The following is a 23420-nucleotide window of genomic DNA, read 5'->3' on the forward strand; positions in this document are numbered from 1 at the left end:
TCGCATTTGTCTTATTTCCTCATTTTCCAGTTTTGAAGCTCTTGCTGTGGTTTTTGGAAGAGAATAAAATATTTCCCAATGTCAGCAGTGTATTTCCCATCTAACAGGGTATCTGACAGCAGTGGACTTCAGGAAAAAAGCAGAGTTTGTGGAGCCACTAGGCTGCCAAAACCTAAAACACAAAACCTTGTCCTCTGTGGGTTCTTCTCCGATACACTTATGCTGCAATTCTATGCTAAAAATTTCCTAAGCTTGAGGAAATCTGAAGATCCTGCTTCATATTCACATCTTTCCTGAAAGTGAGGTGAAGAAGAATTACATGACTCACTAATGGCAAAAGCAAGATTGCTTTATGTTTAAGCTTAATACTGCTTATTGACAACCAGGAGGTGACACAGCTATAATCCAGAAACACACCACTTTATTTTTTTGTGATACGAAGGATTCTGGAATTGGCCAGCTTGTGCTTGGGTCCACAAAATGGTACATTGCTTGATTTTAGGGTGAAAAGGAGAATAGATGCCTTTTTTTTCCTTTCAGTAGCACACTTACAGTACTTCTTGCTCTGGACTGCACATCACACAATTGGTTTTCCATAACACTTCTGTTACAGAAATGAACATGAAATTGCTGTTTCTTTGGATTGCATCTGATTTCCCAAGACTACTCCTTCCAGTATTTGAATGCTTGGTACTGCTTTCCTGCCTAGAAGACTAAATCTCAATGTATCTTCAGTTCCTTAATTTGTAAGCAGAGCTCTAAATGAATAAATTTAATCCCACTAAACAGTAGCTTCATAAACAGCTCAGTGTGGCTGTTTGCAGAGTGATGTAGCATAATGTAATTCTAACCCACTTGAAAAATGGTCCAAACATAGAATCATAGAATCATAGAATGGTTTGTGTTGAAAGGGACCTTTAAAGGTCATCTAGTCCAACCCCCAAACATGTTATACTTAATGAATACTTTCCATGACTGTATAAATCTATTAAGAGAAAGAAAAAAATATCTTTACAAAAGGCCTCTGCTTATTGTTTTGTTATTACTTTGTTTTATTATTACTTCTTTTTCAGACAACCTTAAAAGGTTCACCATCACTTCATTATTTCAGTGTAATGAGAATATTCGTCTTACCACTTCTGACATAGAGATATCCTCAAAGATTGCAGGTTTTAACACCAGGAAATGTAAAGGTAATAGAGTAGCAGCCTTCCCATTTACTAACCATTATGTTTCAAAACTCTACTTTCCTTCCCCCAAAGTCGTTGCCTCATTAATCTCCACGCATGACTGAAAGCGTTAAAAGCTTTTTTGACTAATTAATTACAAAAAGACGTCTGGGGACATTTCCCATCGTTTTCAACAGCAGTCTCTGTTTTGGTGCAAAGCAGATTTTGAAGCATTCCTGCTTCAGAACCCCCCTAGAGATTTTTTCGCTCACATTAGAGCCTTTCAATCTCCGCACCTGACCCAGGAAAGGAGCCGCTCAGCTTCGCCCTGGCGCTCGGGAGCCGTGCGCGGTAACATCTCCCCCCAGCGGCCACTGCACCGCCGGCCTCTTCCACGGGTTTGTACGATGCTTTTGGGGAAAATAAATCGCGACACCCCACACACACTTCAGCCTTAATTCTAATTTCTTGTAAGGTGGTTAAGGTGATGGGTGTGCCTTCCTCTGTATAACTTTGTGTGCACCTTCCTGCTGATGGTGACTGATGCTGCCGCACTCGCAAAGATCTGTGAGTTACTGCTAAGGTTAGAAAAATGATAACTGTAAACTTCTGCTTTCACATCAACAGGTCTAAAACTTTCAAAATCGTTCCAAGTGTATTTCACACAAATTCAGTTCCCTAAGTTTAATTTTTGCACACTACTTTGTTCCAGCTATGTGCCTGTCCCCACTTAGATACTGTGTGGTTTTTTTCTACTTGCCACTCCTGAACAAGAGAGATGGATTTTGCTGAGCAATGTCAGAAAGAAATAGACACACCAACTGCCTTATTCACCAATGGCACAAAACACACAGGGCTGAAAATCATGGCCTGAGGCTAGGTGCCCCTTCTTACCTCCTGGCTGCTCACCACCCACACCTTGGCGGCCGCAGGAGTCAGCTCACTCTGCCTCCAGCCCTCTGTCCCACCTCGACAGTGCTGTTCTTTCAGCAATAAGCATATTTTGGTGGGCAAACTCCCTTGGGAACCCCTGGGCAGTACCAGCCAGTCTCTTTCTTGAGCAGCAAAACACGTTGGCCCTGCTGGCCCCATGCAGAGCTGAGCTATCTCCTTGTTTCGCGCTGGGTCACGCAGGCAGGTGCATTCTGCCAGCTCCAGCCAGGGCAGAAAAGGAATCAGCTCCTGTCCCAAAGAAAACTAGTAGCAAAAAAAAGGAAGAGACATTTTTTAGGCAATTAAAAAATGGTCCACATCTGCAGAAGAAGATCACGCAAAACCTTTTTTTTCTTGCCTGAGTAACTGGTAAAAGTTACCACCAAGTCAATCATGGCATAAATTAGGAAAAATGGGGAATGTTCATCTCATTAAGAAATTATCTAGCAAATTAAAATCTTCTTCTAGGTTAATAGCAGCTTCCAATATTTTTTATTCTCTGTACTGTTGAACTTTACATCTATCTGTTTCTGACACTGATCAACAAAATGTGTCTCCTTTTTTTATGAGTGGCAAGTGAAAAAAATTGCAGAGAGTAAGTGGAAATAAAACCGAACAAAGTAGCATGTAAAAATCCAAATTACTGAGCTGGATTTGCATTAAATACACTTGGAATAGTTTTGAAAGTTTTAGATTGGTTGATGTGAAAGCAGAAGGCTATAGTTATCATTTTTCTAACCTTAATAGACTGCCAACTTTGTATAAATCACACCACAGCTGAAAGGGTTTTTCTTACTACTGTTATGAGCAGTATTGAGACTGCTGGGAGTGAAAAAGATTTTGAGGAAAAGAACTTCTGTTTTGCTTTTGACTGGATACTTTGTGGATTTGTTTTCATTGTTTGCCTCTCCAGACAGTATCTTTGTGTGCATATTTCCAAGAGCATCAGAGGCAGGAGACGTGCCCTTTCACCCATGGCTTATGAGCAGCACTCCTGCTGAAGCCTGGCTCTGCTAGCTGAAGCCTTGGAGCTACGTTTACTGGTGTCTAATGAGAAGGATTCACATTTAAGCCTGTGCATTGGTCAGGACACACGAGCCTCCTCTCCTAGTCCAGCTGCTTGTCTTCATGGGGCTTGTGGGACCTTCCGCTCTTGGATTCTTCTACTCCTTCATCAAGCAGGGCTGAAACTGTTCAAAACATTTCAAAAGAAATTACAAGGAAGCCAAATGGGTGCACAGACAGGCAAGTGTGTACTGTTGCACAACACTTGAGAAAAGAAGACTCAGGGGACACCTCATCACCATGTTCCAGTTTTTAAAGGGTGGCTACAAAGATGGAGACTTCCTTTTTACAAGGAATCATGTGGAAAAGACAAGGGGTAACAGGTACAAGTTATTCCTGAGGAGATTCCAGCTGGACAGAAGGGGTAATTTTTTCACTATGAGAACAATCAGCCATTGGAATGATCTCCCCAGGGAAGTGGTGAGTTGCCCAACACTGGAGACTTTTAAGCTTCAGCTGGACAGGGTGCTGGGCCATCTTGTGTTTTTGTCAAGAAAGGTTCTACCAGATAATCACTATTGTCCCTTCCAACCTGGTGTTCTATGATTGTATGATTCTATGACATGATTTTCCTTAGGAAATCAGACTAAAACACATTAAAAACTTGACTGTAGCATTCTCTGAAACTGATTCTTCAGCTTCTGATTGCACAAGCTTATTATAAGAACCCATCACATTCTAGGAATGTCAGTCGGTGTTAGTGTTAGCTACTGAAAAATGTTGCCTCGTTCCTTTTCTTCCATTTTCTCCTTTTCTTTTCTCTTTTCATTTCATTTTGTTTCTTTTCATTTCTTTTTATTTCGTTTCTTCTTCCTTTCCTTCTTTCTTTCCTTTCATTTTCATATCTATCTTTATTTTCCTTTCTTTTCTGGGTAGGCCTGCAGCTGAGTGCTCTGCTACCTACTGAAGAAGTGGCTATACCAGCATCGCCAGCCCTTGCTCAATCAGTGCCTCCCATACTTTGTGACCAATGGATTACTACTACCACCAGCCTTCCAGAAATACTTTAGACTATCATGCATCCAGGTCAAAGTTCTCCTTGAAAACTCTGTAAAGATTTTATGCACGGTGGTTTATTAATATTTTTGGCCATCAGGCTGCAGTTTGACAAAATCAAGGGTTTATGTGCACTATGCCAGTGAGTGGCTTGCTGATTAGATTTTGATTATCAGCCAAGGGGTAATAAACCACAGTATTTTCATGGTAAATAAGGGACATTAATTACATTTGTTTTCAGAGTGGATTAAAAAAAAAAAAAAAAAAAAAGGTTTTGTAATCTAATTGGTCCAAACAAATCAATACAGGGGGGTTAATCAGAACAGCAATGTGCCATGAGTTAGGAGGACCTGTGTCCTGTGGGAACCTTGCACATGTCTTTCATGTGGTCAGAGGATTTAGCATCCTAGGAAGGATGACACAGAAGAAGTTGAAAGGGGCAAAGAGAAGAGAGAAAAACATTTGAATCCCAGGGAAACTAAATAGCCTTCAAAGTTTCTTGCATGTCATAATAACTTTTTCATTCATATGAGACCTTTATATTCTCCTTTTGACCTCTCTTTTAGTAAGCATTTTCTGTTCATGTTAATCATGTGAGCAAATTGCTCAAACATGCAAAAAGAAATTCAGTCATTCCTCAGTGAGCATGAAAGTTCCATCATTATTTAAGTGACCCGGTACTGTATAGCTTAATGCATGAGACTATACTTCACCATGATGTCTTTATTTGGACTAGTTTATAGGAAAGTGGAATTAGGAATTCTCAAATGGAGTTTCAAAAAGGAGTCAATAATACTATAGGCAGAAATTATCACAAACTGTTGACTTCTGATAAAGAATATTAGTGGACAGAGATACAAAAGTAGTGTTTCAGTGTAGAATCATGCATTTCCTGGTGGTTTTCTGAAAACAAACAAACAAAACAACAAAAAAACAACCTCAACGGTGTGAAATCTTTCACCTAAGGTTTCATCAGTTGGTATTTTTAGAACACAGCTGTGTAAAATTCAAGTGCATGTGCAGTAGGGAGACATCCTGAGTCACAAGAACTAAGATCAAACAGATACATTCAGCTTCAACTTTCATTTAAGTTTAGCTGTGACTGAAATTAGGAAATGCCTTTGTACTTCATATTTGCAAGTGTATGATGAATCCAGTTGCAGGCAGAGCAAGGATGTCCTTATATACTGCTTTCCTTATAAACTCAAAGATCCCATTAGAGGCTGTCAGGGTCCCCAGTGTTTAGCTTTTGAAATGAATAATTTGACAGGTCTTTATTGCTTACACCTCGTCAAATTCACATTTACATGTTTTGTGACTCTTGTTCATAACTGATCATTAGCTTTTCAGTGCAAATGAAATAAAGTTTAGAACTCAGTTTTTGTGAATTTTTAAAATATTCAAATTGACTATGCAGATGAACTACCCTTTAACTTTGTGAGCTACTTCTGGAGATTAACCAAGGATAGCTGCAAACATGAGTGAGAAAATACAGTTTTCCCTTCAAGGCAAATGTTACTGGGTGACAGTTTTGAGACACTCACCAAACTGCACCATCAGTTCTTCAGAGAGGGAAAAGAACTGTGTTCTGTGTGTTTGCACAGTTTTGCTATCCTCATTCCTAGTGTCACAGCACAATGAGGGGTGGCCAGGTCGGGGCTGGCAGCTTGTCTCATCCTGTCCCAGCACCCTGGGCAGGAGCAGGGCAGCCAGGGGTACCAGGGCAGCCCCAGCCCTGGCCATTGGGCACCTCCCTGGGATGGGAAGGGGGCATCGACCAGCAGGTTGCAGGGGGATGGTCATGCTTGGTGGTGCCCTTGCAGCCCTGAAACAAAACTGTGAAAGCTGTGATGATAGAAGAAAAAAAAAAAATAGGTCATGATGATGTGGACTACTCTGAATAAAAATGGATTTCACATACACAGTGTCAGAGCACCTGAATCCCAGACCTACGGAAAGACGGTTACTATTTGGAGGCTTGTATTGCTCAGAGACTAGAATCTCCTGCCTTTGACAGAGATTCGTGCCTTGAGAATTTGCTAGGCCTCTCTCCAGAGGCACATCCTATCAGAGATGGTTAGCACATGAAAAAAATCACTGTATTTTAAAATACAGAACACTTATTTTGTCATGGGTTAATTAGAAACATGCCACAGATACAGAACATGAGCCATATGTAAAGTTCTGAGTCAGATAGAAAAGATTATCTGAAGGAAAAGAAGCCTGCCTTTTCCGTTCAACAACACATGGCTTGTGCAAGTTCCTAGTTATTTCATTCAGGAAGAATCAAAGTTTCCTTTCAGCCACAGAAAAACATCGAGCTTGGACACTTTGTGTAGTCAAACACAGTACTAGTAGCAAAGAGTCATGCTGAATCAACCAAAATGTTTATTTCCAATATTTCCAGAAACATTTAAATGATAAGAGACATTTAAAACACAAACATTTATCCAGTCCCAATGATTGCTCCAAGGCTTCTTTAGAGCTTCAGTATAGGGTTTTGTGTGAAACCCATTAATGTGGGGAACCACTGAGAACTTCTGCAGTCAACTTTTGGAGTCAATGATTATTCTTACAAGGAGAAGACTGCTTTGGTTCACATTGCGGGGGCTGTTTCCCCAAATTTATATGGTTATTTCTTTTGGTAAAGGTCACATACAATTCTCAGAAGTAGGTTATACTCCTGAAATGTTCATTTAGATAGGCAAAGAAAAATCATAAGCATTCTGGAAGAGTCTTTTAGCCAAGTTTTACTCTTCCTCTTTAATACGCAGTTCACTAAGGCACAGAACTCAAAGCATTTCCAGCAGGATCTGCAATGATGACTGAACAAGTAGCACTTTCCAAGTGGCAGCGTCATTGTAAGATGCTACCCCTGGTCAGCAGACATCAGTAGACAGAACATTCTGCAACTCAGAGAATATCTCCTTATGTTTGATTTTGCATTTTTTTGAAACAGGATGAACAAAGAGAATACAAACACCAAGGTCAGCCGTGATTTTATTAAGGAAAAGCCACAGAAGGACCATATTCCAAACCTACTGGTGATTGCTATCAGCCATCTCACAGTTTGCTCAGAGCAGCTGCAATGCACAGCTCCCAGGAGACCACATGCAAAACCTTCATGGCTCCAATATTAAGCTTGAACAAGCTTTCAAGCTACCTTAACTTCATCTTTAGAAGAGAACACTAGAAACTGAACACTGAAAACAAAGGCCAAAAGTGACGATGACACAAATTAACTATTCCATTTGAAGTTTAAACCTTCCAGATTTAGAGAAGAGCGAATAGTGACTGAACCAGAATCCAGTGAATTCCCATAGGAATAAATGCATCTGGTCACTAGGTGTCAGCCTTGCCTGTGCCAGAAGGACACTGGACCTTCTCCCTCTGCCCAGTGAGCAGATACAACTCTGAGCACTTCATATAATCACAGCAGAGTTATAATTTGGGGAAAGAAGCAGAGGAAGATGCTGTTTGTGTGGGATGCTCACATACCTGGTTAATATAATGTTTGCTACCCATAGGTTTGGATGCTGGAAACAACAGTGTGTTTCTTTCATGCTGAGGAGACATGACTGGAGGTCAACTGCAGAGACAGCAGAGGAGTTATGCTCTCAAACAATGAATAAGTCAGCAGAGTACAAGCAATGAATCAGTAACTGTTTTGCAAGCCTCACAGTATTTACTGTTTATCCTAAAGCAATAGTTCTTGGAATAATGCCATCCCATGAAAATGCTGGCAACCACTTCTTAAATTTGCTTCTAGTATTGCTGGATACAGGAACAATACTTGGAAACAAGATCCCTGCAGGGCTGAAAACTCTAAGGACAACAAAAAAAACTCCTAAAATGTATTCTTTAAATGATTTCTTGAATACTTACACTTCATTACAGTACAGTCAGCAAAAACAAAGAGTAATTAAAAGTGCAGCAGAGTTTTAGTGGTGTTTGTAGAACGCTAGTATGTTTCTGCTTTTGGAATCTCTTCAGATAGAGACTTTCATACCTTGATGCTCCTGTTCCCAGGTCCCATAGATTCTCTTTTCTTTTGTTAGGGCCAGCTACAGCAGCACATTTGCCTGTCAGTGCCCACAGTGCTCTGCTGCCATTGCAGCTTCCTCATATGCCACCAGTACAGTCATCTGGCTACGCTGAGAACAACAGTTCAAACCGGGAAAATGTGCACTTTTCACAAGATGCTGCAAAAAATTACTTGACGTCTTTTTGCTCTCTATTTTCTTTTTAGGTTCTCTTAATGGTCAGATAAGATTTTCCACAATAAATAAAGTCATAGCAGCCCAGTGCTTCTGTTCCCTCAGATACATGCAAATGAATGTAGAAAAACTGACTCGGGTAGAATTTTGCAACACATTCACATCCTTGCTACGGTAATTCATTTCATGGTCATTCCACAGTAAACACCTGTCTTTAATGATGAACCTGGAAGGGCTGGAGCCTTCCAATAACAACAACAAAACATATCAACAAAGTCATAATGAGCCCAGACATTTTACAAGTCCTAGAAGTCAGGGTGGCAGTAGTGTTACACCAGCCAAGTCCAACATAAAACCAGTAGAATAATATTTAGCCTGGAACAGTCTCAAGCCTAGTACATGGGCCATATCCAGACTGCCTGCTGTGGTGATTAGTGCAATTGCCTTGCCAAAAAAAAACCCACCAGATAAATGATTGCCTGTGCACTAGAAACCAAACAGGTCTATGAGGTTTCAGGGACTCAGATATCATTGAAAACAGGAGAAATGGCAAGTCCAAATCTGTAGAAGGATCAGTCCCAAATCTGTCTTTTATAGAAATAACACAATTTATCACAGCAGTTGTAGGGGGAACCCTAAGAGACACATTGGTCTGCATGTTCTCAGAGTGCAGTGAGACAACATCTGTGTTTAAACATCTGTCACCTTCTCTAGCCATTACATGCACCACATGCTGAAGCAGAGCCCTCGGAGGGACACAATCCTCCTCCCCCACTTTTTCTTTTGCAAACACACACATCAGAGTTAGCATAAACATCAGCAACATATTACAAAAGGGCCAAAGAAGGCAGGCAGTCAAATTTTGAATAGCAATGCCAGTGCAGGGCTAGGAACTGGGAGTCATCCACCTTGAAAGAGTCAGCAGCTTCTGGCAAGGATGCCACTGATTTCTGTATCCTGGAAAAGCTGCTGTCTTCAACAGTTGTATAATAAAATAATACTGATTGTCTGACTGCCAGCATTTTGCCTCTTGTGGCATCAAGATGTCCTCTGACTTGCTTTTTATTAAATCAATGTGCTTAATTCCAAAGACAAACACAACCTAGTACATCAAGCTTCAGAAATTTCAAATGGTAAGCCAGGCAATCCACACTGGAGATACACGGATCCCTAAGGAGAACTTCCAACCATTAACTTCAAGCATCTTGGGTCACTGAAAACAGTGGGAGTCAGCTCCAAATACTTAAATTTTGGGTGTATACGAGTGTGTTACGTGTTAAAACTACTGTCACAGTCAGTGGAACCTAGGGGGTGATTTAGTTGATTGATCCAGGCTAAATGCAGGGATTCTCCAGGCTCCACTGACTGTACCAATCAGATTTCTACTACCTAGGAAATGAGCTTAAACAATTGTCTACCTGAGAGCAATGTAAATTGCATTTATTTTGAAATGAGAACAACACCTCATGGTATTTAGATTAGAGGGAAAAAGTTGGATTCCAACTGTTGAAGGTCTGAATCACAGCTACATTCAACTAAGAAAGCATCTGCCTTGTCAGATATGAAGGGTGAATTTACTTTCTTAATTTAAGGTACTCCACATTAGGAGCAAGGCAAACTATAACAGCATCCTCACCCCCCGCCCCCCCCCCCCCCCCCCCAAAAAAAAAAGCCACAGAAAACTAGTTTACTGTAAATGTACATATCAACTATTTTTCATAGACCACTTTATGTACACAAACCTCTAGCTGTCATTACCTGCCCAAGGAATAACAAGAAGAATATTAACATTAAGAAATGGCAGACTTTCAAGCTAACCTGCCCATATTTATAAATTAAAGACCAGACAGGACAATCCTATCAGGAGACAAAATGAATCTTTTAGAAGCTGGATTTCCAAAAGTGCAAGGAGGGACTGATTTGAGTATTAATGCATTGAATGCAAAATTTCTGATCCATTAAGACTTGTATCTAGTGAGAATAATCCTGAGTTAAGTGCACAGACACTCTTCTAGGAGTGCTCCTTGGCTCTGAATAACTCTGAATCCACTGCTCAAAGGGCCCTTCAACATGGCCAGTGTATGCCTTGGAATCTACAAGGTTAACAAGTAAACAACATTGCTGTTGACATTTTTAACAACAAAAGCAACACCAGTCCAGGAAACTCAAGCCATGAAAAACCCCCTCATATAAACAGATGCAGGAATGATCAACACTTTTCCTGCTGCAGAAGCACATAAAACAACCAGATTTTCAAACCCAGAGTGGGCCAGACAGGATGACACTGTGAGAATGATTGAGCCTTGTGGTTCCCACCACTGCAATGGGAGAAGTGAGAAGCGACCTCGGGAAGATGCAGATGCAACAGAGGGAATATTAACCAAGGGAGACAGAATAGATCTGAAGATAGTTGCCTTCCACCGAGAAACCAATAGTTCTGTAGACGGTGCCATATGTTTCTGCTACAAAAGATCAAGATGGGCCACCTGGGCTAGGAGAAGGAGCTTAAAAAGTTCATAACTAAGGGGTAAGAATTCTGACACACCAGGACTTCTAACTACATCTTTTCATAGACTAAACTATACCACAGTAAACTGATGTACAGACTGTGAGTTATGTAAAACTGCTCCCATCTGATCACTGATGAGGAAATTTTAAGAAATAAATCTGCATATGGAAAATTAAACTGCCCATTTTGGACAGACACAGCATCTTAGCTTAGATATACATAACACTTAAATATTTAAAGTACAAAACTTGGGCAACGATTTCAAATTAGAGACAATTTTTTACAGAACTTGTGGGTGTGCAACAGTGCAAAATTAGCTTTGCATTAGCTTAGCAGTTTAAACCTTAGCAATAAACCACAAAATAATAAAATAGCAATGGGAAGCTATCTTCGTAATTGATCACTTTTATATGACTTCCTGGAGCACTAACATCAATTATGCTTTTATGTCAAAACAATGTTGGCACACTGCCAGTGAAGATTCAGATCAGGGCCACTGATTTATTCATTTATTTCTTTCTGGAAATCAGGGAATCAACTTTTGGTTGTTAAACATGTCTAATATGAAGTATAATGAAGTAAAAGGCAGTGTGTCTTTGTTGTAGATACAAGTAAAAAGGAAAGTGCATTTATTTTAACTGGCTGCATTTTGAATCTGCAGTCAGCCACCTGTAAGTACAGTATTCACCAGCTGCTATCAGTCTCTCTCATAAGAAGCAGGTGATTTCCAATTATCGAGGTATGATATAACGAAGTACGTACTCATTCAGAGGCCTTTATTTTTATTTCAGTCTCACATACATAACCAATTTTATCAAGGAACCATTCAAAAGCATGATGTTGATAAAAATTGACATGGCTTTCAGTATTTTATGGCACAAATCACGTTTCTTTTCCTCAGATACTTGATAGTGCTTTTCCGGTTACAGCCAATTGGGTGCTTTTTGCTGTGTTAATACATTGTTGCGTATGAAAACCCCTATCAAAACAGGATATCTAAGACAATAATTTATCTTATGAACATGAAAACATGGTAGATATTCCTAAATAAAAAGAATAGCCTCAGTGCTGGCCTAGAGTCTTTCATCAGTGAGCCTCACCCTCATATAAACAATGGTCCATCGGGAGGCTGTTTATTATGGATTTATTAGAAACCTTGTCAATAACTTACTTGTGCTTTTGATAATTCTGTATTCGGTTGCCCGGAGACTTGTATTCCTGATGAGATAAAATGAACAGGAAATCCTCTATAACCTTGTCACTTTTTTCACTAGTAAATAAAAATCAGAACAAGTTATAAAACACTAGCTACTGTAAACAGAAGAAAAAAGACAAGCATTGCATATTTTAAATAAAGCAACATACAGCCCTTTTTGCCCTCTCCAATTATAAGATGATAAAAGATCACCTTTATAAAGTAGAATGACCGGATTTGGTGGAACGTGGCTGTTTTGGCTCCAAGGTATTTGTAGCGTTATAGTATCAGAGCCAGGATACAGCTGCCTTGTGACTAAGACGTCGTTCACTGAATAAGCGCTATCCAATCCCTCGACGTCACCAGGCATCTGTTTCCTGTTTTCATTCTTTCTTTCACTGTTATCATTTTATCCAAGTTACCCTTTCACCTGAAAACCATTTAGAAACCTACAGAAACCAACATGTGCACGCATGTATATATCAAAGAAGTTGATTTTGAAAAAAAAAATTGCTGAGAGCAATTTGTTCATTTTAATACAAAGAGCAGGAGTGGAAACAAAGTTGCCTTCCCCCTTCTTCTCCTCCCAAAAATACACAATGATACATAAACACTTTTGTCTTCTGGTCTTCACTAATATGACTAACTTCCTTCTTCGCTTCCAGTTAAGTAGCTTTCCTGTTGAGTACCACCACCTCCACAAAATACAATTGTGAATTGATTCATAAAAACAGAAACATTATGGCACAAATAAGGGAAGGCAATAAATACTCTTCCCCTCCTCCAACTCCTTCCCCAATGGAGGCAGTAGTATTGTAATAACAAAAAAAGAAAAAAAAAAAAAAAAAGTAAAAAAGTATTGCTTGTCATTTAAGTTTCCAAACCAACAATCATCAGGATGCAGAACAGGATACATCTAAAGTGAGAAAGTTATTTACTTCACATTCAAGTTAACACTAGCTATACTTTTTTTGGCATGCTGTATTATTCTTAATGTTCCAAAAAAGTGTTGTGCGCTGTATAAAATATGAATGTTAGTGCCACTAAAACCAAATTCCTGCTATTCACAATCCAATTTATATTGGTGTTATTTTCCTATGTTTCACCTATACTTAAAGCACAAGTCAGGAGAATGACCGGTGCTGATAGCATCTAACACACATTAACAACAGACAATAGAAGCTGAAGAGTAAATTATCAAAAATTAGTGACTTTCCATTGTTAATCTTTGGATTTCAGATTATTTAATCATCATGAGAATAGAAGACTTGTTTTATTTTGTTTTGCAATTACAGATGCTCATATTAATTTACAAGGCGGTTTGTTGAGTGAAACAAATATCTGAGCTAGTTCACAAACACCAACGAAAACATTAATCTGCTTCTTGTTATTCCCTGAAAGAAAAATAAGTTGTTGTTGTTTTTTTTTTTCCTCCTTGAAGCACACAAGTGGAATACAGGTGTTATACAGGAGATTCTGACACTCAAGGCAGCTTCCCCTAGGAGATGAGATGGTTTGGCAGCTACAGGAAACTATATATAGCATTTCCAAGGGCACATGAACATTGGAAAGCAAGACTTACTCTTGTGTTCTGGTCTTCCGGACTGTTTCCTGCACCATAATAACCAAATTATCCATATTTTAAAGCCAAATTCAGCTTCCATTAAGTTCATGTAATTATGAAACATCTCACTAACTTCTAAGGAGTCTGATCAAGTTCTGATGGATTAACTTAGTGTCCTCTCTCATCTTTTCATTTACCGCTTGGTTCATCGTCCCAACACCCAATCCTAAACTTCCATATGAAACCTAGAATACTCCTGCATAGTAATAATACAGTATTCTGCAGAGACTGATGAAACAAATGTTTGTTGGAAAATAGTTTTCGTAGTTGTATCAGATCGGTGTGATTAAAATACTGTTTCCCATTAAAATAATTTGTTCATAACTTTTCACATCTATATTCGTTTGTCGATGGTCATGTATGCAATCTGAGATCAAGCTGAAAACTGAATCTTAATTGTGTACTTAATCACATTCCCATCCTTCGCGATCTATTGTCGCTGTCTAATGTGCATTGACTCTGGATCCTACTATGCATTTTTTATTAATGGCATTACATTTATGTCTGGACAAGTTTTAAATTCAGTTTGAATAATAAAAAACATTTAAGATAGCCTTTTTTTTTCTTTTTGTAATTTAGATAGACAGTTCTTTTAAACTGCACACCCTGTCTTTCTCAATTCCACCTGCAGACATAAGACAAAAATCAAGACCTCTCAAGCTCTAGTGATATTGATGGAAGTGGCAAAATCCAAAACATCGCTATTGAATTGAAGAGAATGAATTCTGAAGTACTTTGTTATTTCTGGTTCTTTTTAATTTCCCCTCTCCAAAAACAGATGGTCTACCTCTCAAAGGTATTCAGGATACCATTTTCTAAAACATAGATTATAATGATATGTAATATGATTGTAAAACTAATATGGGCTTCGTACAGCCACATTTCTGATTTTAAATTGAAGGGAGAAATATAAACTAATTATTAGGTCAAGTAACTCTTTGGAACCATTCTCTGAAATAAAGGCAACATCAAAACATTTTATCTGAAAAAAAGAAATGGCAAATCATCACGAGAGAAAGTGCCTGAACACACTCTTTATGTCAGATTCTACACTGTTTCCGAATGTTAGGACTTTTCATATACTGTATTGTGATAATAAAGAGAGTTGAGAGCTACACCAGAAGATTACATAAACAAAAATGTATGTTTTGTCTAGTCTAACAGGAGTCTTGAACAAAACAAAACAAATACCACTTAGTATCCATTATTTCATACCCAGATGTTTCCTGTGCACCTGCAGTTGTCTCTAGTCCTGAATTCATGAGCTATAGTATTTTAACAGCCTCTCATCAGTTGGTTTGAGAATTTTCTTGTCTGCCATGTTCACAATCCAGCCTGGAGCAAGACCAAAAAATATCTGTCTAGGATCCTTGCGTGCGCTTAACATTTTGAAGAGTTCATCCTTCGTTATGTCTGGTAAGACGTAGCCATATTTCTTGGCAAGTTCAAGCCTGGCTTCTGCAACCTTCGATGGATCTGCCAGGTATCCCCGATTCTTTGCATCTGTGTAGTAACGGACTAAATCTTCAGGTGGAAGCATTCTCTTTGGAATAGGCTGGCCACGCAGAAAAAATACTACTGGCTTACATAAAATTTCTGTGGATAAACATGAAGGACAATTAGGTATTATGCTCCATAATACATATTTAAAGACATTAAGTGACACCTTATTTAGTATTTTGTGCTAAATAAGTTATTAAACTCTTATTAAAAAGTACCACGCAAAAAACCAAATCTTAAGAATTTTCTTGTTCAGAATGAGATAGTGTTTTACAAATTTCACCTAAAAAAACAAACAACTCTGTTTAACTGATATTTATAGTGACGATTCAGATGAATCATTACTTCTAATACATTTAGAATGACTACTTCGGTAAAATACCATAACTAAGCTAAAAGACGCCATTTATTTAAAGGACTGACTTCCAGGTTAAAAGCAATGCATTTGCATGGCTATTTATACAGTGTACCAACAAATGTTAGTATTTTAAATAAAGAATCGAAGGCATGTGTATCTATTTCATCATTTGTGAGACTACCCTCTCAAGTTTTACTGAATTTGGCAAATGACATTCTGGATCTTTTTAACCTTACTATTTTTATTATTTTCTGGATTGGAAAAAGAGAACTTGTATCACTCCAGAATAACATATTTTGCAACTAAAAAAGTCTGTTGCTCTTGTTCTCAGCCTCATTCACACATGAAAGCTCCATTATTGTCAATAAAAACCACATGAATGAATATTAGGCAGGATGCAGCCTCAAGCAAAGCAAAGCTTCATTCTTCAGTGAAAGTGTTCTGAAAACAATAGCCATTTTGACTAGAATGATTCTGAGCTTCCGTAACTTATTTCCTCACTTTAAGTGGAAAAATATTTTAAATTAAAAAGATAAATATCCACAGTTCTTTAAAAATCTATTTTTTTCCTGAATTTTCTCAAGGTTATTAAACACTTGGAAAAGTTGGAAGAAAAAAATTCAAATAAAGAGTCTTTATTAAGTTGGTAAATGACAATAACACTGGTAGGGCTAAACAAGTGAACAGTTTAAAAAATAAAGACCCCAAACTGAGGATGCATTACGGTTCAACATTTGTACAACAATGTGTTGTTGAAATTTTTAGAATAGAAGTGGATGATTTTACAGTAAGAACTATGTTTGAAACTTTGATTTGGATCATTTAATCTTTGCACAATCAAAACAACAACAACAAAAAAAGTCACAGATGAAAAGAAATTCTTACCCAAACTCCTTGGATCATAGAATGATGTTGTAACAACACCTCCATTTTTTTCTATGGCTGCAATCGCTAATTCAGATGCCCTCTGAACTTCAATATTTACTTTTGCTGCAAAGATATCAGCACCCTGTAAATTTTAACACATATTACAGTAAAATTAAAACAAGTGGTTTTGGATATAAATTTATTCTTCTCGGCAAAGCTGCAAGAAACATTAAATCCTGCAAAATATTATGATGTGCCTGTTCCCTGCACCAAGACAAGTAACCAAACTGTCCTCAGTGTGAATAAAAAAAGTTTGCCTGTCCAAGGTATTTCTTTCAGTACATTCTAGGCTTCTGTTCTAAAATACTAGTTCAACCTCTTGTTATGTGTGACTTAACTACTATGTTTGTAGTCTCTCAGGTCTTAATACACCATCTTGGCTTTTTTTGCTAACACACAGTGCCCTCTTGTGGTGGTGTTACCACAAAAATCCGACAGCAAACTATAAATGGCAAAGATGCTTCCAATACAGAGGAAGGTCAATCTGACAGCCTGGCATGGAAAATTGAAGACCCAAGGCTTTATATGCCTGAAGTAATAAATATCCTGTACGCATACCTCCTCCACCAGCTGGACACCATAATCCCTTTTGAGAGGTTGCACTGTTACACCTCTGGCGTTAATGAGCTGCGTTAAGTCAATTGGTTGTGTGGGATCAACTCTACCCAAATCAATCAGGTACTGCAGCCTCTGAAGACTGAGCGGTTGATACTGACGTCTGCAGCTGGGGAGAGAAAAATAAAATAAAACTCAAACAAAACAATGATAAATTTACAAAATTAAAGCTTTAATAGCAACTGGTTAACTGAGATACATCACAGTGTACTCCATTTTCTACCTACTCCTAAAAATACCAAGTGTTTAAAACACACTCACCTATAAGTCAAAATTTTAAGTTTAATGCAAATACAATCCCTAGTTACAGTCCAAGACTCCATTATGCTTTCAGGTTTTCTCACACACCCTACTCCAATATGATATTAATAATTTTGCTGTTGCTGAGCTAATTTTACTCCAGAATATCTCTCCACCTCCTGGCTGGCTTAAGGAATTAAAGAAAAAAAAATAAATAAATAAAATAAAAAAGAAATGAAAGAGTCAGCGTTTCTTGGTAAGCCAACAAGATCCTAAATAACTACCATCTTCAAAGTGAATCCAGCCTGGTAGCTTCACTTAAACATTCAGAAAATCTGTCAAAAAAATATCCTCTCCTCCCATACAAATTTAGTCCAAGACAATCAGCCAAACTCTGTGTATGCTCCTGCATCACTTGCCTATGTCCAACAAGGTTTTTTTTAGTCCACTACCACTCTACCTGACATCTCACAAGTATTTAATGGAGTCTTCCTCAAAATACCACCAGGAGAGAGAAACTTTGAGAAAATATGCATTAAGCCGTATCCCCAAAGGAAACTAGAATATTTTGTCAATAGATATCAGCTTCAGCAGAACCTACTTTTGCATTTTATAAAGTTCTAGCTTTACTATACGAGCCAATCCACACTGTTCAGCACGCTCCCATCCCATCATGATAGTGTTGCTCAAGTGCAGTTACAGTGTTCACTAGAAAAACATTTACAAAGGCCTGGCATTGAAATTTTGCCCATAACATTGAAAAGAAACTACAGAGTAGTTCTTTTGTTCCCACATGCTGTCAGATGCAGTTAAAAACAGCAAGACCCTATTTCTTGTCACTGTAGAAACTTGGAATTTTTTGCTGTTGATTCTTCACAAACATGTGACCGCTGTTGACGTAAGCTCAGTGTCTGCATTCTGCAGTGTTTCCTTCGTAGGATCTACACCATGTCTTCACCTATTAGAAGTACTCCTTTCAGAAGAAAATGACAGTACGTGGAAATACAGTTTGAATCGTGCTTCAAAACTGGAAAGACTGACAGAGAAAAACTTTCATCATCAGGACAGGTAAGTTATACTCCACGCATAAAGAATGGAAATTTAAAAATACACAGCTACTTGATGAAGTTATAACAGCAAATGGAAGTTTAACAATTTTCAAATGAATTCACAAGTCCTTTCATTCTTGAACTGTCTGCGAGGTGTGGCATATTTTTCTTACTACTGCCTAGAACAACTTCTCTATCCATACAATGCTTTCATGACCATACCTAAAAGCAACCAGGGTGACCAAAGTAAAAAAAATGCTATCTTAAAAAACAAAACCAGCTTTAAACAACAACAAAATGAACCAATCAAACGTGTAATTGAGAATGTAGTGGAGGAAACTAATAAAAAACTGGCATACAGATCTCCAGCTAAGAACAGTGACTGGTTAGAAGAATAATTTTAAACATTAAAAAGCTGAAAGAGGGGCATGGCATAAACAAGAACATCATGTGAAGGGGATAGAAGTGTCAAACAAGGCAGAATGACTGAGGAGAACAATAGTCAAAGATGACTTAATGGCTTCATCCAATGGATTTTATATTAAAGAGCTTGTTAAGATCCCAAGTGGACCAGATAGGAGTGCAGATAAAACCTGCAGTGTTGCAGGGCTAAATGAATAAATAAATTAATTAAATAAAATAAATTGTCATGAAAAGAAGTAGAATTGCTTGGCTAGCAGGAGACCAGGTAAATGAATGAAGCAAAGAGAGATCACAAAGCAAGGCTTTGGATTACACCTCCATGCCCAACATCCTCACTCGAGCCAATGGGACTGTTCCCAGTCATTTCAGCAGGTTATCTGCTGTGCAGACAGACTACAGGAGAAACAGATACGTGTGGAGGAGTTGTCTGAGAGAAGAAATACATTCAGCTGCAGCAGGAAAGGAGACTGCTATATATGAGGGGTTATGCAAAGAAATGGGCAAAGAAGAAGAGCTGTAAACCAACAGAACATAATTCATTTTAAAAAAAAATCTCACAAGAAATGGAAGATGCTGCTGGTAAGGGAGCTAACAATCAAGAGGACTGTCTCATTTTCAGTAAGGTCTGTTTTGGCATATTGTATTCCAGCTTCAGAAGAAAGACCAAGCAAAGCAGACAACAATTACTTTCTGACTAAACGTGAAGAAACTTACCTATGTCCCTCGTTAAATCCATATTTTGGTATGGCCAAGTAAAATGGAGTTTGACCACCCTCAAAGCCTAATCGGGGGCGATTTCCTCTTTGTCTTTCTCCTTTGTGACCTCGACCACACTTCCTGCCTCCATATCTTCCACGGCCACGTCTTTTCTCCTTGAAAACAATCAATGATACATTCAGGCAACTACTTTGGCAATAAGTATAAAACATAAGATTTCAGGGATCCAAACAACAAGCAAAATACTGATTCTTCAGGAAAAATAAAGTAATAGCTCTTTTCTAAGGGGAAAACTTATCAGAAAAGCAGTTAATGTAATGTTTGCAGAGCACAGCTCTAGGTAGACACCACATATAGTCTGAAACTTTACATGAACACATATTGCAACAAAATGAATACCAGTACCGAATCCTATACCTTACACCCTGCGTTCTCCAAGTTAGGGAATTTTCCTGAATTACTATTGATATTTCCTGTATCACGAGAAAGTTGCTCAGTGCTCAGAAGTTTCCAAACACTGACAATGAAAACAGGTAAAAAAAAAATAAATAAAATCAATTCTAATTCAAGAGGCAGGGGAACAGGCTATATATACTATGCACATATGATTCTTTTCATGGACAGACTTTCTAAAATAATATTACAGTCATAAGTAGCAGTTTAGCAATCTTCTTGCACTCAGCTCCTATTTCTGCCAGCAGATGCACTTGCATAGCTAAATGATGAATGGGATAAGCAAAGCTAAAACCTTTTTTCTTTTTTAATTTAAAATCTAGGTCAGTTGCACCATTCAGTACAATTCATGGGTATGCAAATATCTATTGGATTACAAAACCAGCAGTAAGCAAAGGTGGAAATGAGCAGCTGGGAGCCACTGCTACTAAATGAAACGGTGCCAGCTGACACTGACCTAATAAAGTTTTCTGTGTAAGGTGACTTTATTTAATTCATATACTGAAGAATCTGTAGCACTAAGGCTCACTTTGATTTCTTCACACTTTGTCAGGGATAAGACAGAGCCACAAGGTTCAGAATCCTTGCTGCTGTGCCACATGTGATAGAGCTCACTGTTCAGCTCCAGGAGGCACAGTCACATCACTTTGATGGATCCATTTGATCTTACAAAGCTTTTCTCATTTAAACTAACATTCACTGGAGCATGAACGCATATGGAACGAGCAATGTCATGCTGCTGACTTGTCTCATATTTCCACACCACAATTCATACATTTGCTATTTTCCATCGTGTTCCTTAATGTTAATCAGTCGGGCTGGGATACATGTAAAGCAAGGCAGTATAAACAGCATTTGTACTGCTTATGAGCTAACTTTGGTTAAGTCACAGCATAGTCACTGTTGGATCAATAATAATGTACATAAATAATTACTAAAGAGACTACAGTAAGCCTCTTCACCTTCTCATTTTATGTGTTCAGAGCTCAGATGGCCAAACTTCGAGCACCACTAACTCTACAAAACCACTCTGTGCAGTTAAACTGCAGTATAGAATACTCAGCAAAATGCAGGTCTGAAAACTGCTCGTTACATCATGCTATTTGATTATCAGCCTAACACCACAAAGACATAAAATTTGATGTTTTATGCTCTTTATTATGTCTGTAAAGTTTCCAAAGTTATGGAGCATGTGCATTGAAATATTAGTAGAAAAGTTCGTATGGATATATATCAGAAAAAAAATACATTAATATATTTGAAACATCATCTGACCTAAGATGCACAGCTTACCTGTATTAATATTAAATAGCGTAGCATTCAAGTGCGGTTTTATGCTAGACCAGACTATCCCTGCCACCAAAGGAAGCTGGCACACTAAGCTTCTTTACTCACAGTGCTTCCTGTGCTGACACAAGAAGTTGTGTGGCTCCGTGTTGGACAGGTCAGGGAATTAAACTAGATGAAAACTAATTTTTGTCTAACTAGTTTTCAGCTGTTTTAGCTCCTTGCTTTGGCTCACCACACAACCTCCAGCAGCAGAGAGCACCTGGAAGCAAAGAGAGGACACTTCTGGTCCACCCACCCTTTCTGGCAGCTGCCTGTACACACACCAGATTACATCGTGACTCTAGTTAATACAAGTACACCCACAATATCTAGCCACAAATGCAGCGTAATCAGTACATTGACCACATTTTACATTGTTAGAGGAGCCAATTAAAACCTTTTTTTCCGACAACTTCTGTTTGTGAAGTCAAATGCTCGTAAACCTGCCCTACTTACTTGAGAACTTCATTAATCACAAAAAAATGACTGCTGGGCACAAAATAACAAAACAAAACAGAGAAACAGAGCTGAGTTCACTTGTACAAACTCTAACTGAAGGTAAAGAGTTAGCAGTAACATGAGTAAAAAATTCTAATTTCCTATACAGAGCTGCAGGTTACTTGCCAAAGACTCAGTGAGTGTAGACAAACCTCTGCTTTCAAGATTTAAAAGAAAAAAGTTTTCCTCAACCCAAAAGCCACCTTGAAAAATGAAGAGTCCTGAGACCAAACACTGTCAGGAAAGCATCAGTTCCAGTAAAACTCAAGTTTAAATTGTTTCATAACTTCTAGATGATAAACCTGAAAGCATTATTTTGGAGCCTGCATTGACTTAAAAAACCTTAGTAATCACCACTTCAGTCCTGCACAGTGCTTCTTCTTCTAGCTGTGCTTGACTCTGGCCAAGCTGGGTGTTCATGGCTTCAAGAGAAGTAACCTGACAAGGGAACCCCAACAGCTGCAGGGGGGGGAAGAATTTCCACTCTCTTTTCTTGTCACAGGTTTAGGAGGTTGCAACTATGCAGCACTCACCGGCTCCATATGCATCTCTAGGGAAACTTGACAGTTGACAGGGAAGTGTTGTTTGGTGCTCCCTGTCAGTTCTCTAATTCTGTGATTTGAGCCCTTGAACGTCATCCCCCTGCTCACTGATATTTCCCACAAATCAGGTGGGTTTCTTCATGATTGCTCTTCTTTACTCCCCAATTACTTTACAACGAGACATGGGAGATAACATTCAGTTTTGTTTTTGAGAAAGCAACAGAGAAAATAAGTGCTGGCTGGCATCACATTCCTTTTCAAGCTTTTTAATCCTCCTTTTTCAAGTATATTACCCCACCTCATAAACATTTGGTACTCTATAGTTTTTATGGTTTCTGCTTGTCCCCCGTGATGGTCCTGAGGTTTAGCTTGAGCCACTCCTCAGCCAGTTCTCTGTGGGGATGGGCACGCACACCGGCTACAAGACATACAAACGGCACGAACAGGGCCAACACACACAACACTGACACCCACTCCTCAGCCTTCCCACGCCTATTCCGGCCAGGCCGCTCTCCTGGGCCTGCCGCAGCGTCCTCAAAGACCTTCTGACAGCCCTCGAGGCAGCCGCCACCAGGGCCGGGCGTGCCCCCTGCCGAAGAGCCCTGCCGCCGGAGGGAAAGCGTGCCTACGAGCCGCCCGACGAGCTGCAGGCACTCACCCGCTTCTTGGAGCCTGGACTGGGCCTTAGGTTGGCCAGGCTGACTCTGGGCAGTGACCGCAGCAGCTCCAGGGCCTTGGTCCCGCCATTCCCACTCATGTCCGCTCGCCTCCCAAGGGCAGCAGCAAGGCTTGTCCGGGTGAACTGCTTTACGGCAGAACCGTAAACCACACCTCCCGCGTCTTCCCAACAGTGTCGCGCAGCCTCCACCGCCGCCGGCAGGGCGGGGCAAGGAGTCAGTCACCCGGTAGCGCCGGGGTGCGGGGAGACCCGGGCGAAGAACTGAACTAGGGAAGCTGCTGCTGAGAAGATACAGAGCAGAAAGGCCGGTTCTCGTTGTGAAACTCACCCGGTCCCTCTCAGTGTCGCATCCCACACTCCGTCCTGAAACTGCTCTTTGAGC

General features: G+C 39.3%; 1 protein-coding gene across 2 annotated transcripts; it reads right to left on the bottom strand.

Moving 5' to 3' along the window:
* Positions 1-11655: 11655 nt before the first annotated feature.
* Positions 11656-23151, bottom strand: MRPL15 (mitochondrial ribosomal protein L15). 2 transcript variants are annotated; one of them, XM_080339643.1, is made up of 6 exons: positions 23018-23151; positions 19535-19692; positions 17052-17217; positions 16452-16575; positions 14924-15304; positions 11656-12107 (listed from the first exon to the last, which is right to left on the bottom strand). In XM_080339643.1, the coding sequence occupies exons 1-5, from the start codon at positions 23114-23116 to the stop codon at positions 14967-14969; spliced, it is 885 nt and encodes a 294-aa protein (XP_080195769.1). In that variant the 5' UTR covers positions 23117-23151; the 3' UTR covers positions 11656-12107; positions 14924-14966. The 2 variants fall into 2 exon arrangements, with proteins under 2 accessions (XP_080195769.1, XP_080195768.1); XM_080339642.1 differs by lacking the exon at positions 11656-12107 and having other exon boundaries at positions 12810-15304.
* Between the last annotated feature and the right edge of the window lie 269 nt (positions 23152-23420).

Source organism: Nesoenas mayeri, assembly GCF_963082525.1.
Source record: "Nesoenas mayeri genome assembly, chromosome: 2".
NCBI classification, from domain to species: domain Eukaryota; kingdom Metazoa; phylum Chordata; class Aves; order Columbiformes; family Columbidae; genus Nesoenas; species Nesoenas mayeri.